The sequence below is a fragment of the Phallusia mammillata genome, chromosome 5 (assembly GCF_965637545.1).
Source record: "Phallusia mammillata chromosome 5, kaPhaMamm4.hap1.1, whole genome shotgun sequence".
NCBI lineage: Eukaryota > Metazoa > Chordata > Ascidiacea > Phlebobranchia > Ascidiidae > Phallusia > Phallusia mammillata.
The window spans coordinates 9972003-9991938 of record NC_137256.1 but is presented as its reverse complement, the minus strand read 5'-3'; the positions used below and the strand labels follow the sequence as shown (position 1 = coordinate 9991938).

Below are 19936 nucleotides of genomic sequence, written 5' to 3'. Positions count from 1 at the left end.
CCTGCTGACATAAAAGAGTCTGATTACCGCACAAAAGAGGTTGGTTTCTATTCATGCCAACAGCCGATTCAATCACAGTAAAAAAGTGCCGAAAGACAATACCTTTGCTATGGAATATTGTTGAAAGACTTCTTGGGTCTGTGTAGCCCTGCCCTGAACAATTCACGCGTATGTTCATAATCATAAACACACAAAATATTGTCCATACACAGCGAGCTATCGGTGGCCCTGCAGCATAACAGAGTGGGAGTTTAAAAGCATCAGGACTGGACTACGGTATATAGAGGGGTAGGCTTAAGGCATGTGTGTTATTTAATTTCGCTTCCACTGCCGTGGTTACAGGTTACAAGAGGGTGTGTAGCAAATACCAGCACAATGTCGATACCGCAGAGTGTAAACAGGGCGGCGACGGCGCAAATTGATCTAAAACTGCCACTTAGAAATGCGAACACGGCAACACGACCTGTGACAATTCAACGGAGTGTTGCCAAAACAGGAGCGCCATTGCCGGAATCAATGAAAGAGCCGCACAGATCGGGAGCTGTGAGCCGAGCAGGGCACCATAGATGGCCGCAAGCCACTATGGTGGTGATGGGTGGGACCGAACGCCAGGTTTTTGATACCGAACTGTTGACGGTGACAACAAGAGCAAAAGAAACGACGAGGGATTTAAACGCTACTGACGCTGGGACAAAGCAACGCGAAGAAGAAACTGATGAAACCAAACCGAGGTTTCCTGATATCGTAGGAAGAAGTAATCAACCTGTAAAGCCAGAAGCAAACCCCAGATCAAGGCTAGCGACCGGATCACCAACTAAACAAGCCACTGCTCTTCCCAAGTTTGGCAAAGGGTAAGATACATGTGTAGACTGTTGACAATAGGCTAAGTAAGGATTTTGCAGTTAAACTTTAGTTTTTGATTTCAAGTAATCTAACAACAGATAGGGTGCATGATGCAAGCATGCAAAAGGTTAGGTTGCAACTGAAGATAATTTGCCTTCAAGAAAACGTTTTAAACATAGCAAAGCATAAGTTTGGACGCCTTAAACTTTATGAGAAAAAATGGTTCACCTTATTTGTTCAGTGTTGCTTTCACAAAAACAAGGTCACTAACAAATGCATGATGTGTAATCTACAGACAGTGCACACTGTTTTATAAGGTATCATCAGTGCAGCTGCTGACATGAAAATGCTAGTGTTATACCACATTACATCACTTACACCACAAGCTTACGTGCAAACAGTAAAAAGCTGTAGTTCTAACAGTTACAGTACACAAGTCTGTAAATGTTTTTAAAGCTATGCTGTAATACTGAAAAAGTTAAATAAAATATTTGCAGGATCACTAAGAACGAGGAAAAGAGCGAAGAAGTTCGTAAAGTGGTTAGAAATATTAAATTTTGGAGAGGAACTACTCCAGTGACCCGAGATCTTCCACGTGATAAACGAGATGATAAAGATGAAGATGAACATGATCCAGACGCAACATTCATCACACAGAGCCTAGAAGACCTCAAAGAGCAAGAAAGGTAAAAAAGGGATCAAAAAGATGACAGCGTTTTGCAAACACTTGATGCGGACTAGAAAGGCTGCTTAATCAAAACTGAACTGCCATAGAGCTGGTATGTTGTACATAAATAGGAGAGGTTTTAATAAATATCGTTGCCATAATCAGTGTAAACCGTCAGATGAACCTAAACTACGCCATGTATCCACTATAAATAGAAGCTATATGACAGTTTTGTTTAAGTCCAGATAATCAAAAACAAAATGCCGGGTTCGGGCTTTGTTTTTTTTACAAACGGGCCTGAGTTCACATTCTGAGTCATTAATTGTTTAAATTATAAATTACCTTGCTAAGTTACTAGTTGCTGGATATAACCTAATGCCGAACAGCCCTAAAACATCTTGTTTAGGCCATTGTCCATTGTGTAAGTCTTCCTTATTATAGGCCTGTCCAACTTTCGGGCCTTAACGGGCTTCTCAAAAACGTTTGCAACAAAAATTCATCCGCCATACTAAAACCCTGTGGCAGATTTGTTGTGGTCAAGTGACTTTACGAGACCTAGGGTTTCTAAGCAGCTCACCAGAGTAACAAATATGCATTTTTTGTTTTTATCGTTTAATGGAGTTGTTATGTGATCGGTTGCAGTTGGAATGATAATTTGACGACACCCTTGGAGACACATAAACACCAGTATTATTCTTGGCACATGGCTCTGCGCGACAGGCTGCTTAAGCACGAGAGGATGCGATACCACGAGGCAGTGACCAGAATAAGCAAGTATCGGTAAGGACCATAATTCAACGTTGTGTCGGTTTTATGTTAGGCACACTTTTTCATCAATATAGTCCTGTACCAAAAATGCCTAAATATTGCCATTTTCTTGCTAGTCTGTATGGTAAGATATCTACACTAATATTTTATGTTGCTATGGTGATCACTTGGCCAGATTAAAGGCTTACATATACATAAATGCAGACTTCTCGCTTATATTCACACCTGTTGACGTTTTGCCTTAATTCTATCGTCCCGCGCGTAGTGAAAATAGCAGGTGGAATAAGACCAAAGATACTGAAACGCAATATCCAAAACATGCTGCACCAAATATGCCATGAAAACATACTTCTACTACCTGATTGTATAGTAACAATCCTAATGGCAATATCCATGCCAGAATTGTAAGCGGCCCCAACCCGAAAGTACAAGCTCAAAACCCAACTGTTTTAACAAAGTAACCGTGAATTAGCCAATCACATTACGCCAGGTCCGTTGAAGGCCTCATACCAAATCAGCCGGTCACCAAGCATTTCCATATGGCAAGGCGTAGGCTAGAAAAATCTCGCATAGGCGCTTCGTGACGGATCCCAGTAACGAATTTGTGTTCAACTTAATTGAATTGCCCAAGTTAGATTGATTTGAAAGTAAAACATGACAGAAATGTGGCCGAGTGTCAGGCCAAAAACGCGCTGCCTGACTTACAACTCTATGCATACGACATCAGGCAGAGACTGAGGCAGCGACCGACAATTCCGGTCAATCCCAACACACATGAAGTGGAGGTTTGGAAAAACATGTTGCAGCGAAACGAGGAGAACAAAAAGAGAGCCACGACCAGCAACTTGCCACCCGGAATACGAATGTCACCAACTAAAGAGTGGAAACCGCACGTGATAGGAGAAGGTGACATGTGTTTGTGTCGAGTCTGTAGATTTCTACTAGGGTTTAAATGGCAATTTTTATGTGTAAAAGGATAATTATGTGAAATTCTTACCAACATAAAAACTCGGAATTTTTTTTTAAAAAAAAGAGAGCCATTTACTATCCACTTCGAATACATGTTTGCATTGATGAATCCATTTAATTGCACGTGGACCTGAAACCATAGCCTATCACTTGTAAAGAAAATCGTTTGCCTGATCGCACAATCCAGTTAAACGCACACACAAAAGTATGGTAAATGGATTACTGTACTCGTTTTACTTGCAGAGCCTACTCCCAAAAAGCCGCCATTTTTTGGCAAGCCAGCAGCACTCGCAAACGATGTAGCCAAGAAACAGTTCAACAAGCAAGGAAACAACCTTAATTCGTCGCTTTCGCCTCACCACAAAACCAACACACAATCCGAAAACGAAAGCCCAAATCCAAACTACCCGGTCCATGGAGAAGGACTTCTTAAAACTGAAATACGAGCCCTGAGTGCTTTGCGTAATTCGGCGAAATCTGCTTTTCAGCAAACCTCAATACAAGGTAGGTGGGTGTTTTTTGTCATTAACACTCAAAGAAGAAAGTGCCGAATCTATTTAGTACTGATAATAAAGGGCAAAACCGATGACAAATAACGTGGATTGCTTTAAAAGCTAAAATGTACCAATTTCCAAATGCTGTTTTGTAATACGTGTAACCACTGCAAAATTTTTGCACGGTAGAAACGTCCGCAGAATTAGATATGATTCAGCGAATTCACAAAGAAAACAGTGCTCAAAAGTTAAAATTACCCAAAACATATATTCACTAGGACTAGGTGTTCTTACTGCACAACTATTACACTTTAGAAACGCCTACAGAAGAAGATACTAAAGCTCAGACGAGAGCATTGCTGATCGACTTAAAACAACAACTAAAATCCCCGCCAGACCCTGCGAACAGCAAAGACACAGACAAAGTCAAACGGGGCAACAAAAGTGCCAAAAGGGGTCAAACCGCCCCTCACCAGGCCAGGACCGACCTCGGGGCCAAATTGAAGCTTCTACTTCAAAATAGCGCTCAATCACCGAGAGGCGAGAGTCAAAGTGGCGGAAGAGACGGCCAGAGTCGGCAGAAAAGCACGAGATCAAGAATGAGGAGTCGACAAAGCGGATACAGACCGTTGTAAGTTGTATAGACAAATCCGGTTAATCGCATATACTGTTTTATGGCATAGCTATTTGTCAAGAAAATCACATATTCCGGATAATTGCATAAAAAGACTTGGTAAATTGGTTATGCGTTTAGTGTTTTTTTCTGTATTTTTTGTCTTTTGATTTGCACGATGCAGGTAGAGAAGAATCCTGTTAAATGCATGTCCGGTTAACCGCATATTCTGTTTAATTGCATTGTAAACAATCAGATTCGTATTTTTATTTTTCCTTTTTTACATTAAAACTTGTCGGTTTTTATGATATATGTAAGACCGTTGTTCATCGCTTTCACAGCAACGTCTATATCTTTTTCAACATCTAATGCCTTTTCCAACCTTGATTCTCAAGTAATAATGGTTTACTAGAATTTTCCACATGGAACAGACTGTTCAATGTTAAATTACAAATATGAATCCTTTTGTGTAGAACACGGCCGCGTACATACGGCGACGGCAGTCTACCCAAAATCCACAACATTATCGCCTCATCGTTGTGGAAAAGACAAGGCAACAACGACGAAAGCGACAAAGACACCAGCCCAGTGAAGCACAGACTGACTTTGAACGGAATAGCAAGTCGTGAACCCTTCACTTCTGGAGTTATCGCTATAGCAAAGAAACATATCTCCAATCGAAACGGAAAGGAGACACAGGAAGATACGGAAACCACTAAAATCGGATCATTGGTGACCCCGATCAACAAAGACAACAATGACTTTCCAGGGGCGGCGAAACATACGCCTATGATCTCACAATTAAGGATAGTGAGTAAGGGTCACGAGGATGAGGCAAACAAACCGGAATCACAGTCTTACTCAAGTTTAAAGAAGAGAAACGCCGCGCAAAGGCTGTATACTCCTGCTACTGTTATGCAACCAAAAGTAAACGCAACAAGGCAAGTTCTAGTTTCTATCTTTAAAAAAAGTTAAAGAAATCCAAAAGCATCGAAGTAATCACAGTCAGGGTAATCATTTTTTGATTGCAAAAACCCTGTTTTTTATTACAGTAAACATGTTTTCTGTTTTAATGTCTACTGTGATAGAAAAAAATTCGTTCAAAAACAAAAACAATATATATACCGTATATACTCGCCGATAGTTCGCACTATTAGTTTTGTGTTAAAAAAGTTTAATTTAGAGTTGACTCGCACATAAGTCGCACTGAAAATCTAGGGATTTAAAAGGTCCTTTCCCTAGCTTTTTTGCATAGATAACTTACTATTTTTTTTTGTAGGGCTTAATATAATCAAAATATGTTTACATTTTTTCTCAACAAAGCGGGAAAATCCAACGCACGCTGAGCGGTCGCATGTGCGTGTGCGCTCATGAAACTGTCTCGCATTGGTATGTGCGTACACGAGCGCATGCACCCGTATTCAAAAACCACAGTGGCAATGGCACATTTCTACTACAATTCGCGTCTATAACGCGCACCCTTAATTTTTTATAGAAAATTAGTATAAAATTTTGCGCGTTATACTCGAATAAATACGTTATATCCGCCCAATAAGCCGACCCCTGAAAATTAGGTCGAAAACGTAGGGTCCGGAAAATACGGTACTTGCAATAGCCGAAAACTTTCAATTTTGTTCCGACTTGGTGGCGATTTGCACTTATGTCGAGCGGATTGATCGCACCTATATTTTTTTTAAATATAAGGAAAACGTTGCGACCTATCTGCGAGTATATACGGTAAGTGCATTTAATCGGCTAAGATAAATACATTGACCACTGAGCATGTGCAGTTTAGTTGGTAAAGCGTGAGCCCCGTAAAGACTCCTGTCGCAGCTTTGAATTCCAGATTTTTCTAGTCTGTGCCTTGCCATATGGCTTAAAGCCGAAGACCGGCTTGAATCGGTATCACGCCTTTAATCGGCCTGGCGTACTGTGATTTAAGTGCTATTTTTTATTGTCACACGTACGTAACTCTTTCGGCTGCTTGCAGATACCTCAACGACACAGAAACGCCTGATAAATTCATCCTAAATTCTAAAGCAAATTCTTCATATACCAAACTGTATTGTAAACTATAAAACACTCCTTTTGTATCTCCGTGCAGTGCATCCCTATCCAAGGCCTTCCACAAGTCGTTACGGGAAAATCCTCAACATATGAGCCTGAAACTCATCACAAGTTTAAGTGGTGAGCAACAAGCCCTGCAAGAGCTGGAAGACGACACACACGGTACAACAACAGCACTGACATCCAGCCACCAGCCATTGCGAGGCAAGAAACGAGCAGGTATAAGCTAAAAGCTGTTACAAGCAATCGTGCCTAAACAACAAGTTTCGCATTAAATTTTCATCGCGACTTTATCGATGGTAATTCGATTCTGAAATGGATATTGAAAAAAGGGTGATTTGGATTACAACCTGTTGTCTGGGTTATATTACACGTAGTTTAGAGATTAATATAGTCATTGGCCACTAGATTTCATTTTACCAGGTCAAGTTTGTTCTTGTTTCATATGTGTGTGTGTTTATATATAAGTGATAATTAGACAAGACTTGAAATGTACATTTGTCAAATACAAAATCGCTAAAGAGATTATACACTGTATACATGCAGTAAATACGTTTAGTTCTAGACGTTTCACCAATCGCCAATGCTATCATTAGTGGAATATCACAACAGCAGTTATTATAACGCCTGCTGTCTGCTATGAGTTTTTATCGCTATATACAAGTTTTCTTGCAAGCTTCGTTTTTGTCGAAGTCATTTCTCTTTTAAGACTATTTTAATGTTAAGACACGTTTCTGTACCGCCTTATATACAACTGCACATACAACATGGCTGAATATATATTTTTCCTCACTTCTTACTAAAGGCTGACTGCATCCAGAGGATTTAAGTGCTTCCCTAGCACCCGATTTATGCATTAACGTGCCAAGTACCTGTCGTTTAATTGTTTTGCATTTACCGAGAACAGTGGGGAAAAACAAAGTCCTGAGAATTGCTGTTGTGGAGCCACCGTTGACGGCACGGGAAAGACAACGACGTCAACAGGAGATGAGCAAAAGCAGACAGAGACTTACATTCAACGCAACACACGCAGCGGTGTCAAACTTTACATCTGCTATGTTAAACAGGTGAGTGATAATGCACAAGTGATGTGATGCTAGTATCTGAGTGTGTGTTGTTTGAGACTAGTGATTCTTATACTGTGTGCCGCGGGAGACTCACCAGTCCGCCACAAAAAAATCTGTTTTGCAGATGGCACGTCTTATCTTAATCGCTCAGTGTGTATGACAAAGCTAAAACTTGTTCTCTTGTTTTTTTTTTGTAACTAATAGCAGCCTCACACAAAAAGTTGCAATTTTTTTAGTCGCTTATTGCATCTTTGTGCTAAGTGTGCCACAAAACAACGTCTTTTTGTTTATGTGTAGCTAAAAATCGCAAAACAAAACAGTTTGAAAAGTTAGAATACAAGACCAACTAACATGTCTACATTTTCAATCCAGCGAGCTAGCATTAAGAGCGCCATCCAGCAGCCCAGTTGACATGTTCTTCAGGAGTTTGTACCAGAACCACTTGTCTGAACCCATGACTGCGGAATTGTGGAATATGCAAAAAGCAGGTAAGCAATGCTTAATGCTCAGCTATATTACTCCACCAGTCCCAAAACGTTCAAAGGTTCAAATTGTGTAATTTTCTCTTTTTTTAAATAAAGGTGTTTTTCAGCCCTTTCCCAACCTGAATTTTAAACCAGGGTTAGGTAAAGTGTTCCGCTAAACTGACAGACTTTATACCATCCCTGTGCTGAATGGCCTTCAATAAAATAGCGAATAGTTGAAGCATCCAAATTTCATTATTCCTACATATGGTTTAGTGACCAGCTGTTTCGGTAAAACGCCTTTAATGGGCCTGGCCTACTGTGATTTATATATGAGCATACCGGGATTGCGTGTCTGCACAGACCCTTCAGAGCTGATCCCATGTTTAAATCTATGTTCGTTTTAACTATTTTAATGACATTCAGATGGAAGTATACAGATGCCGTTGAACGAAATAAAGAGGGGACCACCGAAAAGTTTAGAGCAACTAGACGCTGAAGACGGAAATGACCAAATTCCTCTACAAATCAACCACACCGACGGGCTAGGACCGCCAGTTCAAACAGACGAAGAAAACCTTATGCAACTGACAAGCCTGTACAACAAGATCAGCAAAACGCCAACCGCTCCCAAAGTAAAGGATCTAATGGACCTACAGCGCTTATACAGGGTTATGAAGAAACATGGAGATGCTTACACCAATGGCGGAGCGGGATACTACTTCAGTCAGTCACCTGCCAATCAAATTGAGACGCCAAGCAAAAACGCACTGAACAGGCGCCACACAAACCAACGGAATCTACATAAACAGCCTTACTACTATTACCCGTATCAAGGAAACGGCTCAGGGCCAAACTACCCTAACACTGATCATAACGACGCCCCTTTATATGTAGTGACTGGTGCACAGTCATTGGCTGTACAGAGGGTCAATCAAGGTCACCAAACGCGTCCAAGACATCTGGATACAGCGCAAGAGGGCCAAGTCCGGCATCGGCTGTTAAGGTTTCAAGAACCAGGAGATACTGCAAAGCAATGGAAACCAACACCCAAGCCCAGGCGAGCAAAACATGAGATCACAGTGATGATGCCTAAGACCCCTGGTATAGGAGTCGCCCCACCTGTCTCTATGTCACAGTTGGAGCAAATACAGGAACACGTTCTGCACTAAGAAACGGTGAACACAGACCGCTCCTAAGGGTCAAATCACTGCCAGACCTGAAAAATGCCACTTAAACTCAAGAATATTACATGAAAGGTTCTAAAGCGCCTGATCCTATTTCATATGTGAAGAAAATAAAGATTGACTTTGTACACACAAAACTGATTCAGAATACAACACACACATTGCCAAACCAAAGCAAGACAAGACCCTACCGTTAACATTGTTCAAACACTTGCATTTCGAAACTATTATTTCAAAATATGGCTTTGAGTGTCAAAACGATAGCAAGTTGCATATGTGACACGTACAGTACTCTGACTTACTGGGAATGGTGGCTGGGTTCTTGGTGTGCCAGTGCCACCAGGGTAAACAACAGCACCACTGTCCAGCTGGAACATTGGACGTCGGGTGTCAGTGGTTCCTGTGACCCGATGTTCAATTTCTTCCGCTTGTCTCTCAGCACTTATTTTCTCCTCTTGTAAAATGCTGCAATTTTATATCCATAAGCGTCATGTCAAAAATAAAATCGGGGTATTTTTTACGAACAGTTATTAACAATCTTATTTCAATATTACGGAATAGAATTAACATTAAACTAGAATGGTGGCTTTCTGATATACTTCCATTTTATATATTCTATACGATATTTACCAATTTACTATACACATCATTTGATCTACACATATGATTGTTTTTGTAAACAAAAACTAATGGGTCCCCACACGCGTGTTTGTGCGGATTTACGGTAAACTAATGTTGCGGTGATTTTTAAATTCTTAAAACAAATTTTTAGAAAGCATTAACCGAACAATGAAAAATTTTGTTGTATTTTTTTGCACTATTATTGTCGTATAATTACAAAAACATTAAAAAAAAACGAAACAAATACTTCCAATTTAATCTCTTGCTTAACTTTGTTTCGTAAAACGAGTTTTTCATTTAACTTTGTTTCGCAAAACGAGTACCATTGACATGTAGTAACCTTTTAGGATGCACACACCAAATGACTGTTTGACCTTTTGACACCGTTTTCAATAGCACGCCGTCCTTGGTGTTCAACAACACCGTTTGACCTAATTTATACATGCCTTGGGTATTTGATTCAAAAAAAAAAAAAACGCTACGTTATGACGAAAGAAAGTTCTGAACTGTGTTAGTAATACCTACTAATTGACCTTAAGTAACCCGTGGTCATGCGGCGGCCAACCTGACAACGAGCATTTAAAAAAACTTTTATCTTGTAAAAAAGTCAAGTTTATTTTTTTATATTTAGTTTGTTTAACAAAGTTTTGCTTGACATTATACGAAACCGAAGCACGCTTATTAGGTTTAAATCGCGTCATAAGTGTGAAACCTTTGCCGAAACTGAAAATGTGAGTGATAACTTAATAAAACGACATAGCATTGCTGTGCAAAACAGCTGATTTCTAATCACCGAAACGACGTCTCGTAAAACGTCTGTCCGACGTCAAGCTGAGCCTTCCCGCTCTGCCCTATTATTCGTAAACGCACTCTCTTGGGACTTCTGCCTACAGTGTCTTTCTTGACCAAACGAGCGTGTGTCGCTGGGTCATTCGGGGTCAAACTTCAGGTGGACCAAGTTCAGATTAATATTAAACATATGTCCAAATTTGAATAAATTTGAAGCACTCTTTCTTTACTAAACGAGCGTTACAAACCAGCGTTAAAAATTTTACGTTTCGGGGGCCTGTGGGTGAACCGCTGGGTAACTTGGGGTCAAACTTCTGGTGGACCAAGTTTGGATTAATTTCTAACATATGTCCAAACTTCAATAAATTTGAAGCACGCTTTCTTCACTAAACGAGCGTTACAAACCAGCGTTAAAATTTTTACGTTTCGGGGGCCTGTGGGTGAACCGCTGGGTAATTTGGGGTCAAACTTCAGGTGGACCAAGTTTGGATTAATATCTAACATATGTCCAAATTTGAATAAATTTGAAGCACTCTTTCTTGACCAAACGAGCGTTACAAACCAGCGTTAGACAGAAAAAAGAAAAAAAGAATAAAAGAAAAAAAAAATACGGACAAAAACAATATGTGTCCCCTTCAGGGAAGGGGACCCATAAAAATTTGCACAATCTCAAAACCCATGGTTATGTTGAACTCTATTTATAGTAACTAAACTCCAAATAAACTGTAATTTGAATTTTGCAGGTTCTCATCAACCATGCTAACTAAACTCAAATTATTATATATTATTATTTTGTGTTTAGTAAATATTTAAGGTGGCATTTTTTCAATTAAGGGAAATAGTAAATGGAAAGGTTAAAAGTTGAACCAAATTTTTCATGCAAAAAGTATTTTTTAAAATTTTTGAATTTAATGCAATGAAATGATTACCATGAGAAACAAGAAAAGTAAAGCTAGAAAGAAAGTCATTAACAGGATGCTTTTCTTACAAACAGTGAACTAAAAGATTATTTCAGACGAACCAACTTTTTATGTTGCGAAACATGAAACATAATAGGAGACACTGTTATGAAATTTACTCACCTTATTTCCTGGTTTATTGCATCAAGTTGATCTTGCAGCATATATGCGAGGGATTGAGCGTCAGTTTGACCAGGTGACAGTAGATCCACAGCAGAATACACACTATCGTCCATTTCTGTCCGAAAAATGACAATGAGTCATTTTTCATAGCAGGCATAAAACAAATCAATGTAATTTCAAGGACAATTGCTGCCTAATTAACAAAACCTTACAGACAGGACCAAAGAAAAAACATTAAATTTGTTGTTTTGCTTATTCATGCGGCGGTAGGGTATAAAATGTAGTGCGTAGTGGGAATCAAACCCACGACAGGAGCTTTAGTGGTGTAAAGCATTTTGCTGGCACAATGTAGTATCATGTTGTTACCGTGGTTCTGCACAAACCCCTCAAAAACCGGGTAGAAGTAACTAGATTAAGCGATTAACTGGTCAATTTTCTTAACAAATGACTATAGTTGTGATTTACCATCCTCATGCAATTAACTGGATTTATCTGTATTGTTTTACCTGATACACCAGTTGTATTGCTGATAGATGGTGGAAGTGAATTGGTGGTTCCATCGAAAGCTTGTTGAACTTGCGACAATATTGCTGCTTGTTGGGCCCTTTCCCATTCCTGCTCATTCTGCTGTGTATAAAACACAAAACATGTAAGCTATAATAACAGTTCATTTGATAAGCTATTAAAACCAGAAACATAAATTTATTTCTAATTTTACACATTTGCAACAAACTGAAATATGTCTGCAGCTGGAAAGCATGTTACTTCAAATTTAAGATATCAAAAATTTAAAACACTAGGCTATTAAAAAAAGTAAATTATAAATTTTACACATTTTTAAGATAATTGAAATTTGTAAGAAAAGCAGGCTTAAAAATCCAAACTAGTTACATTTCTGGCCCATAGGAAAAAAATCTATGCTGATTGCATGAACTAGGGATATATCAGCAAAAAGTTATTTACCCTGTCTGTGTCGTTTCTGAATGGATCAACTCTTGCTTTTGATGAACGCAACTGTGCATCTCCAGACCTTGTAAAATATATCAATAAAACTTTAAAACAATAGTTAATATAACCAGACTCAACAGTTAGTTGAAAGATTTCAATACAATTTGTTAAAAGCTATTTCCAATTTTTTAAGTTTTTATGCCCAAAGTGTGTTTTCTAAGAATGAGTGTTAACAAAGCACATTGTTTAAAATGCATAATGCCTATCTAATGGCAAAGATTGGGCAATTTTTCTAAATGCGATGAATACAACAATTCTTTATTATTGACCAAAAACATGAAGGAAATATGTAAATCTAGAAATTTGAAGTTCCGTTTAGTATGAAAATATCACACTATATTACCTGCTGAAGGTAGCATAATGTGGAATATTGTTTCCATCGATGTCCATGAAATGGTCGGAAGAGATCATCGGAACAGCTGATGAGGAAGAAGGGAAAATCCTCCTGTGTTGGGTGAGATCGGGGGTACTCCCTGCAACGTGGGGCATCCCTCTACCACTGCGACTCCCGAACGATGGGTGAGAGGTCAGTGAGGTATTTGTTCGATCCAGGGAAGAAGACTAAAAAAATAGAAATTATAGATTAGTTATACACATACGAGTTTATGATGTAAATAATCTTGCAAATGTATTGTTTTAACCAACATTTTAAAGTCCTATTCAGGCTGCCTTTATTAGGGCAATAACACCCTAAAAGTAAAAACTGCTATGAACAAAAGGAAAAAAGGATTAAAGGGGAATGTTGAGACGGCAGTTGAAACAACACTTTTGAAACAATAACCCAAAGAGCAAAATGTAAATATGAGGCCTGACATAAACAGTTTACATACCAGTTTATTAGCATGTATCGCTAAAGTACAACTTTTTAGCACTCATAGATTCATGTAATAAGAACAAACTTTTAAGCATAGATCAAAAACAAAACTGCCAGACTCATAGTATATGTAGGGAATAAATCGCATGTGTTCATTACATATAAGCATACTGGCAACTTTATTTGGTATTAAGGTCATTTTTTACTTCGATGTATAGCCTTTCTATTTTTTGCTTTTTTTAAGCAAGATACCATGTGCTTGAAAAGGCCTGAAATATTTCAAGATTGGTCTTTTTGCATCTCGCTGCACATTAAATATGTTAAAATTATGTGTTAAAAACAATATAGGAGAGATCCAACCCTTTTTATTTCTTTTTCTTCACTTTACAAGCCTTGGCATTTCTTGGTTCTAAAGTAACAATTCAGGCATTTTAGTGACCTAGACATTTAACAGCCATAAATGAAAACAAATGAAGCAATAGCAAGCCAAAAACTCTTTGCTGCCACTTTGAGAGGCTGTGGTTTATGAAAATAGTTCAATATTTTTGTGTAAACTTGATACAATGATTTTTATTAAACAGTCCAACAGTAAATATTAAACAGATTTAAAGCAAGAATCTTTCTGTGAGAGATCCCTTACATATGAAAGTGTTTCAGCTAGACTTGATACACAGTTAAACTTTTTCAACAAATAAGCAAATATGTTACAAACACTGGCGTAGAGTACGGGGGTGCGGGGGTGCCGCGCACCCCCGGCCTTGACCTTTATATAACGTCAAAATCGCATCCTTGTTCAAGTTACGTCGGTTTTAGAACGTGTTTCCAGCTAAACAAATGCGCCCGCACTCATGCCATTGATCGAACAGACGTCGGTCGAAACGTAACAATTGTAATTGTTTCGCAATAAACGGGCATTTTAATGCAACATAAACATGACATAGAAGTTAACGTTTTAGTATTATTTGTCGCAATAACTTTCTGCAATAAAAAATAACTGGGAAAATAGTCAATGAATTGATTCCTAAGCGTGTTTAATGTCCGTTTGCAAAGCACTGCAACGGTCTAAACTTGATCCAAGGTGGCCTAAGTTTAGGCGTCAGCAATACATAGTCGGCTATATTTAAAACGTGAATTGATTTTACTTTTATTTTCCGCGTAACTAAATCGTTGTTAAAATTGCTGATTCAGCAAATCGCCCTTTCGTTCCATCAGACGTTATCAGACGCACAGCAAACGTTCCAATCGAACACAAACAAATAGTGTCAAGTGACTATTTGCAAATTAATTTCATGGAAACTACAGGCTAAAGTAAGTAAAAGGTGGTATTTGGTCCTATACGGGTACAAATACTGCACATGGCATATAGGCATCGGCGTCAATTATCAAAAGTCGCACCCCCGGTATTTTTTAAAACTCTACGCCTATGGTTACAAATCTCACCTTAGTGGATTTAAAAATAGAAACTTCGGTTTCCAATTTTTCTGTGTTTCTCTCTAAGCGTTCCTGCAAAGAATAAACATGAAATTGAAACAAAATCTGTTGTAAAGTTTTACATTAGAAAGCACTGACCTTTTCCAATATAAACTCTTCCAACTTTTTCTTTACTTTGTCCAGTTCATTGTTTAAGGAATTCTAAAAACGTAATTCATTACATAATAATCCTACAACTTCACAAAAAAGGTATACATAGGTTACTTGCTTTTAAAAAACACTTCTTTTTACCAGCATTAACTGTTTCAAATGGAATATTGCACAAAACACTCGAAAACAGAATTTATTTTGAACCTTTTCTTCCAGTGCGGCCATTCTTTCCTTAAGATGTTGCTGTAATCTTTCATTAGATTCAGCCAACAGTCTGTCAACAGTTGCTGATAGTCTCTGGTTGTGTTCTTCATTCATTTTCTCACGCTGACGAGCCTAAACACAAAATGTTTAATATTTGACAAGTGCTAGTTGAAAAGTTATTGTCTCAAAATTAGCATTTGGCTATCCATACAGTGTACTATTAATTGATGATAGAAAGAAGTGTTTTAAGAGTTAAACCTACCACACATATTTACGCAAAATGGAGGACCTCAAAACATTATTATTTTTTTAAATTTTTGTTAAATATGGCACAGCACCAAACACCACAATACCCCATTGTTTGTATTTTACAAGTGTTAGTCAAGCAGTTATTGAATCTAAATTAGCCTTAAGCTTATTCCTTGACAAATAGTGGATAAAGCGTTTTAAGCATTGGAAAATCATTTAAGAAAAGAGCCCTGCAAACAAAAAACACTGTTCTTAGTTTTTGTTGATAATATCAAAACAGTAAACACAAATAGGTTACATATTCTAAGTGGACACTTATAGTGAATACGGAGTATTATTCCTCAGTTTGAATTACTTACTGATAAAAAAACATGACATCATCAATAATGGCTATATTACCAATCAATAACGTGCATTACTGCATTAGCACATACGGTTGACATACAACAACACCCACCCTGGTAATCTCTTGCGATTTTTCATCTAATTGTGATTCCAGCGCTTTAAGTCTTTCTTCAACATTCCCATGTCTTTCTTCGGCTTTCGTCAAAGCTGCAACACGTTGAGCTAATTCTGCTTCAACCTATAAATGAAATTCAACATAAGCCCATTTGGTCTATGTGTAATACGTAAAAAATGATTCATGACACAGTAAGACTAAAAAATGACCAGTTTATTAATGCCACTAAAGACAAATCAATCTATATGTACAAGTCTGTTTAGTTACATAATAATGACTAAAGGTTGTCAAAAGTCCCTATTTGCATGTTATCAATTTTGCCAAAATAGAAAAGATCTTATTTTTTTGCCTTTTGGCAACACATAGTGCACCTTGAGGCCCCAACATTACATTAGTTAACAAGTAATGCAATAAAATTAATTCACAAAAGATAGTTTGCAACCAAATATTCACCTCAGGAAGGGCTTCAGCTCTTCTTAAAGATTGCTGGAGTTTCAAATCAGCTGCTTTTATTCTCTGTTGAAGCATTTCATTCCGTTCATCCAACTGTGCATAAACAAAATTATCAATATTTTTTTCTAAATTTACAGCAATGAAAATCTAATTGATGATGCCAAATAGAGTTTTTTTTGCATTAACATGTTTTTTACCAATAATAAATCTGTCTTTCAACATATACCATTATCCTGATTAGGGATGGGCAAAGCCGAGCCAGAACCCGAGTACTCGGTACCGAGCATCGCTGTTTTTGATGCTCGGTGCTCGGCCGTGCAGTTGCACAAACTGACCAGAGCATTAAATTTGCATATTCATGCCCTGCTAACATACGTAACTAGCGTTCGAAAGGGTATCTATGAACAAAAACGAATGATTTTTCAAATGTATTAGATAGTGGAAAAACGCGTACTTCATGGGCATATAACACACCGCTGGTGACGTAAGAGATCTTGTAGAGCTAGAACGTAGAAAGGGGATTTTTTGTGACGTCATAATGCACCGAGCGTGCTCTGCCGAGCACCGAGCATTAACGTGAGATGCTCGGTGCTCGACCAAACAGAACATTTGCAGTTTTGGCACATCCCTAATCCTGATGAATATGTTACATATGTGATGTCAAAACGTCGATTTGTTATTGTAAAAACTGCCGGAAGAGCATTACTCGTTTACACATTATGCCTTGTTTTACCTGTTGTACTGAGACTTCTCTATTGGCTAGTTCTGATTCCAGTCTGTCATTGAGTTCATGCACAGAAGCAGCTTCTCGCTGGGCATTGAGATATCTCCGTTCAAGTGTGGATAGACGATCCTCCAATTCCTGTCGACTTTTTTGAGCCTGCAGTGAAAACAGATGTTTGAAACTGAAATAGCAAAATGTTTTAATCCAAGTTAATTGAAAAAAAGGAAATAAAACTAGAAGAGTGGCTTTCTGATATACTTCCATTTTATATATTATACATGATATTTACCAATTTACTATACACATCATTTGATCTACACGTATGATTGCTTTTGTACACAAAAACAAATGGGTCCCCACACGCGTGTTTGTGCGGATTGACAGTAAACAAATGTTGCGATGATTTTTAGATTCTTAAGGACAAATTTTTAGAAAGCATTAACCCAACAATAAAACAAATTGTTCATTATCTTTTTGCACTATTATTGTCATATAATTACAAAAACGTAACAAATACTTTAATTTAATCTCTTGCTTTGACCCAGATATTGTCGTCCAAGGTCGGGTTTTGAATAAATTTTTTTTTAGAAAGCTGTAACAGTTGTGTTACAGACACTTTAAATTAAAAAGCAATTTGCTGCAAGTGTATACATAACAAATTGTTTTTCATTTAACTTTGTTTCCCAAAACGAGTGCCATTGACCTGTAGTAACCTCTCAGGGTGCACACGCCAAACGACTGTTTGACCTTTTGACACCGTTATTAATAGCACGCCGTCCTGAGTGTTCAACAATACCGTTAAGCCTAATTTTTACATGCCTTGAGCATTGATAATTGATTGTCAAAAAAAACGCTACCTTATGACGAAAGAAAGTTCTGAACAGTGTTTGTAATACCTACTAGTTGACCGTAAGTAACCCGTAATCATGCGGCGGCCAACCTGACAACGAACATTTAAAAAAACATTTATTTTGCAAAAAAGTCAAGTTCATTTTTTCATGTTTACTTTGATTAACAAAGTTTTGCTTGACATATACAAAACCAAAGCACGGTTATTAGGTTTAAATCACGTCATAGGTGTGAAACCTTCGCCAAAACCAAAAATGTGGGTGATAACTTAATAAAACGACATAGCATTGCTGTGCAAAACAGCTGATTTCTAATCACTGAAACGACGTCTCGTAAAACGTCTGTCCGACGTCAAGCTGAGCCCTCCCGCTATCGTAAACCAGTGAGTTACTCTCTTGGTACTTCTGCCTACAGTGTCTTTCTTGACCAAACGAGCGTTAGACACATTTACGTTTCGGGGGCCTGTGGGTGAACCGCTGGGTAATTCGGGGTCAAACTTCTAGGGGATCAAGTTCAGATTGATAACTATTAACTAACATATGTCCAAATTTGAATAAATTTGAAGCACTCCTTCTTTACCAAACGAAACCAGCGTTAAAAATTTTATGTTTCGGGGGCCTGTGGGTGAATCGCTGGGTGATTCGGGGTTAAACTTCTGGAGGATCAAGTTTGGATTAATAACTAACATATGTCCAAATTTGAATAAATTTGAAGCACTTTTTCTTTACCACACGAGCATTACAAACCAGCGTTAAAAATTTTACGTTTCGGGGGCCTGTGGGTGAACCGAGGGATCAAACGGGGTCAAAATTCACATGGACCATCTTTAGACCAATATCTGTAATGTGTGTAAATTTGAAAAAGTTTGAACCATTCTTTCTTGACCAAAACGTGGGAACAAATCCGCGTTAGACGGAAAAAAAGAAAAAAAAATACGGACAAAAACAATATGTGTCCCCTTCAGGGAAGGGGACCCATAAATACAGTTCCAAAATGACATTATTCTTTTACACTACAGTTTGAGACAAACCACAGTCATACTTATAATGCGACTTTCTGTGGGTTGACCAGCGAGCCAGGGTAGCTCAGGGCCTGGCCCGGTCATAAGTCACCTCACCGCAGGCTCCAGTTTTCTGGTTGCCTTGTTGCACGGGACTGTTTTAGAGAATGTATAGAATCGGTTTGATGCCTTTAATAGGCCTGGTGCACGAGTATGTTGATATTCATATTGTGTATTACTCTGGGAATGATAGTCAAAAAATGTGTGATAAAAGCTGAAATGAACGAAATCTGGGCTTGCTTTGTTTGGCATATGTTATGTTAAACACATTTTAAAGGTTTGCGTAATAAAAATGTTTGATATTGTTTTGTCAAGCATCAAACAAAAAAAAGTTTCATTAACAATTGCATTTACGAAGCATCATCCAAAAACGAAACAAATTCAATCAATGTGCCACAATACTTCACATTACCTCTCGTGATTCTTTCTGAGCCCGGTTGTTCAGCTCTTCGGACCTGATAAGGTCTTTTCTAGCTGTGTCCAAACACTCTTCCAGCTCTCCAATGCTAAAACAATAGAAGACAGTTGAAATATTGCATAGGAGCATGTTTGTAGCAATGCAAGGGCAGGGGTGGAGTGGTCAACTGCTAGGATAAGTGCTCAGAGCATTGTTGTAAATAACTACACTGTCTGGGGTATGAATAATTAATAACTGTCCACTTTACACCAAGAACTAGTAACCTTTGACATTCACAAAACATGTCCCAGATTTGGAATGGAATATGCATTTAATGTTGCTGTGATCTGTTAACAATACTGTACTGCCGTGACAGATAAAAATGCATTACCAAACAGTTTACCCTTAAACTTTAAAGTGAATGACCAAAAGCAGTTCAGATACATCGTATATATACAGCATTGAGTAAAATTGAAAACTTCCAAAAAACAAGCCCAAACTTTGAA

The 19936-nt window shown here is 38.2% G+C and overlaps 2 protein-coding genes across 7 annotated transcripts in view; one reads left to right on the top strand and one right to left on the bottom strand.

Moving 5' to 3' along the window:
- Positions 1-19936, bottom strand: part of LOC145230729 (liprin-alpha-1-like) — a 38393-nt gene that overhangs the window by 12973 nt on the left and 5484 nt on the right. For 5 of the 6 annotated variants that reach the window (XM_080096236.1, XM_080096238.1, XM_080096240.1 and 2 more), the window contains 12 exons: positions 19446-19539; positions 17134-17280; positions 16401-16493; positions 15945-16070; positions 15239-15370; positions 15023-15085; positions 14894-14956; positions 12983-13200; positions 12595-12661; positions 12138-12258; positions 11632-11746; positions 9442-9604 (listed from right to left, as the gene is read on the bottom strand). In XM_080096236.1, the coding sequence (XP_079952362.1) occupies positions 9442-9604; positions 11632-11746; positions 12138-12258; positions 12595-12661; positions 12983-13200; positions 14894-14956; positions 15023-15085; positions 15239-15370; positions 15945-16070; positions 16401-16493; positions 17134-17280; positions 19446-19539 (1402 nt within the window). The remainder of the gene's footprint in view (positions 1-9441; positions 9605-11631; positions 11747-12137; positions 12259-12594; positions 12662-12982; positions 13201-14893; positions 14957-15022; positions 15086-15238; positions 15371-15944; positions 16071-16400; positions 16494-17133; positions 17281-19445; positions 19540-19936) is intronic. The other variant, XM_080096239.1, reaches the window with a different exon arrangement.
- On the top strand, positions 376-9447 carry LOC145227948 (uncharacterized). Its single transcript, XM_080092909.1, has 11 exons — positions 376-851; positions 1341-1529; positions 2153-2290; positions 3006-3208; positions 3551-3751; positions 4057-4372; positions 4828-5295; positions 6459-6640; positions 7329-7488; positions 7861-7976; positions 8379-9447. Exons 1-11 carry the CDS (start codon positions 376-378, stop codon positions 9122-9124), a joined length of 3195 nt encoding a protein of 1064 aa, XP_079949035.1. The 3' UTR covers positions 9125-9447.

Bases quoted from the DNA above. Each gene is read 5' to 3' on its own strand.
- LOC145227948 (XM_080092909.1), top strand. From the start codon at position 376: ATGTCGATACCGCAGAGTGTAAACAGGGCGGCGACGGCGCAAATTGAT. The intron at 852-1,340 runs GTAAGATACATG...AAATATTTGCAG, and splicing joins CTTCCCAAGTTTGGCAAAGG to GATCACTAAGAACGAGGAAA. The intron at 7,977-8,378 runs GTAAGCAATGCT...AATGACATTCAG, and splicing joins GTGGAATATGCAAAAAGCAG to ATGGAAGTATACAGATGCCG.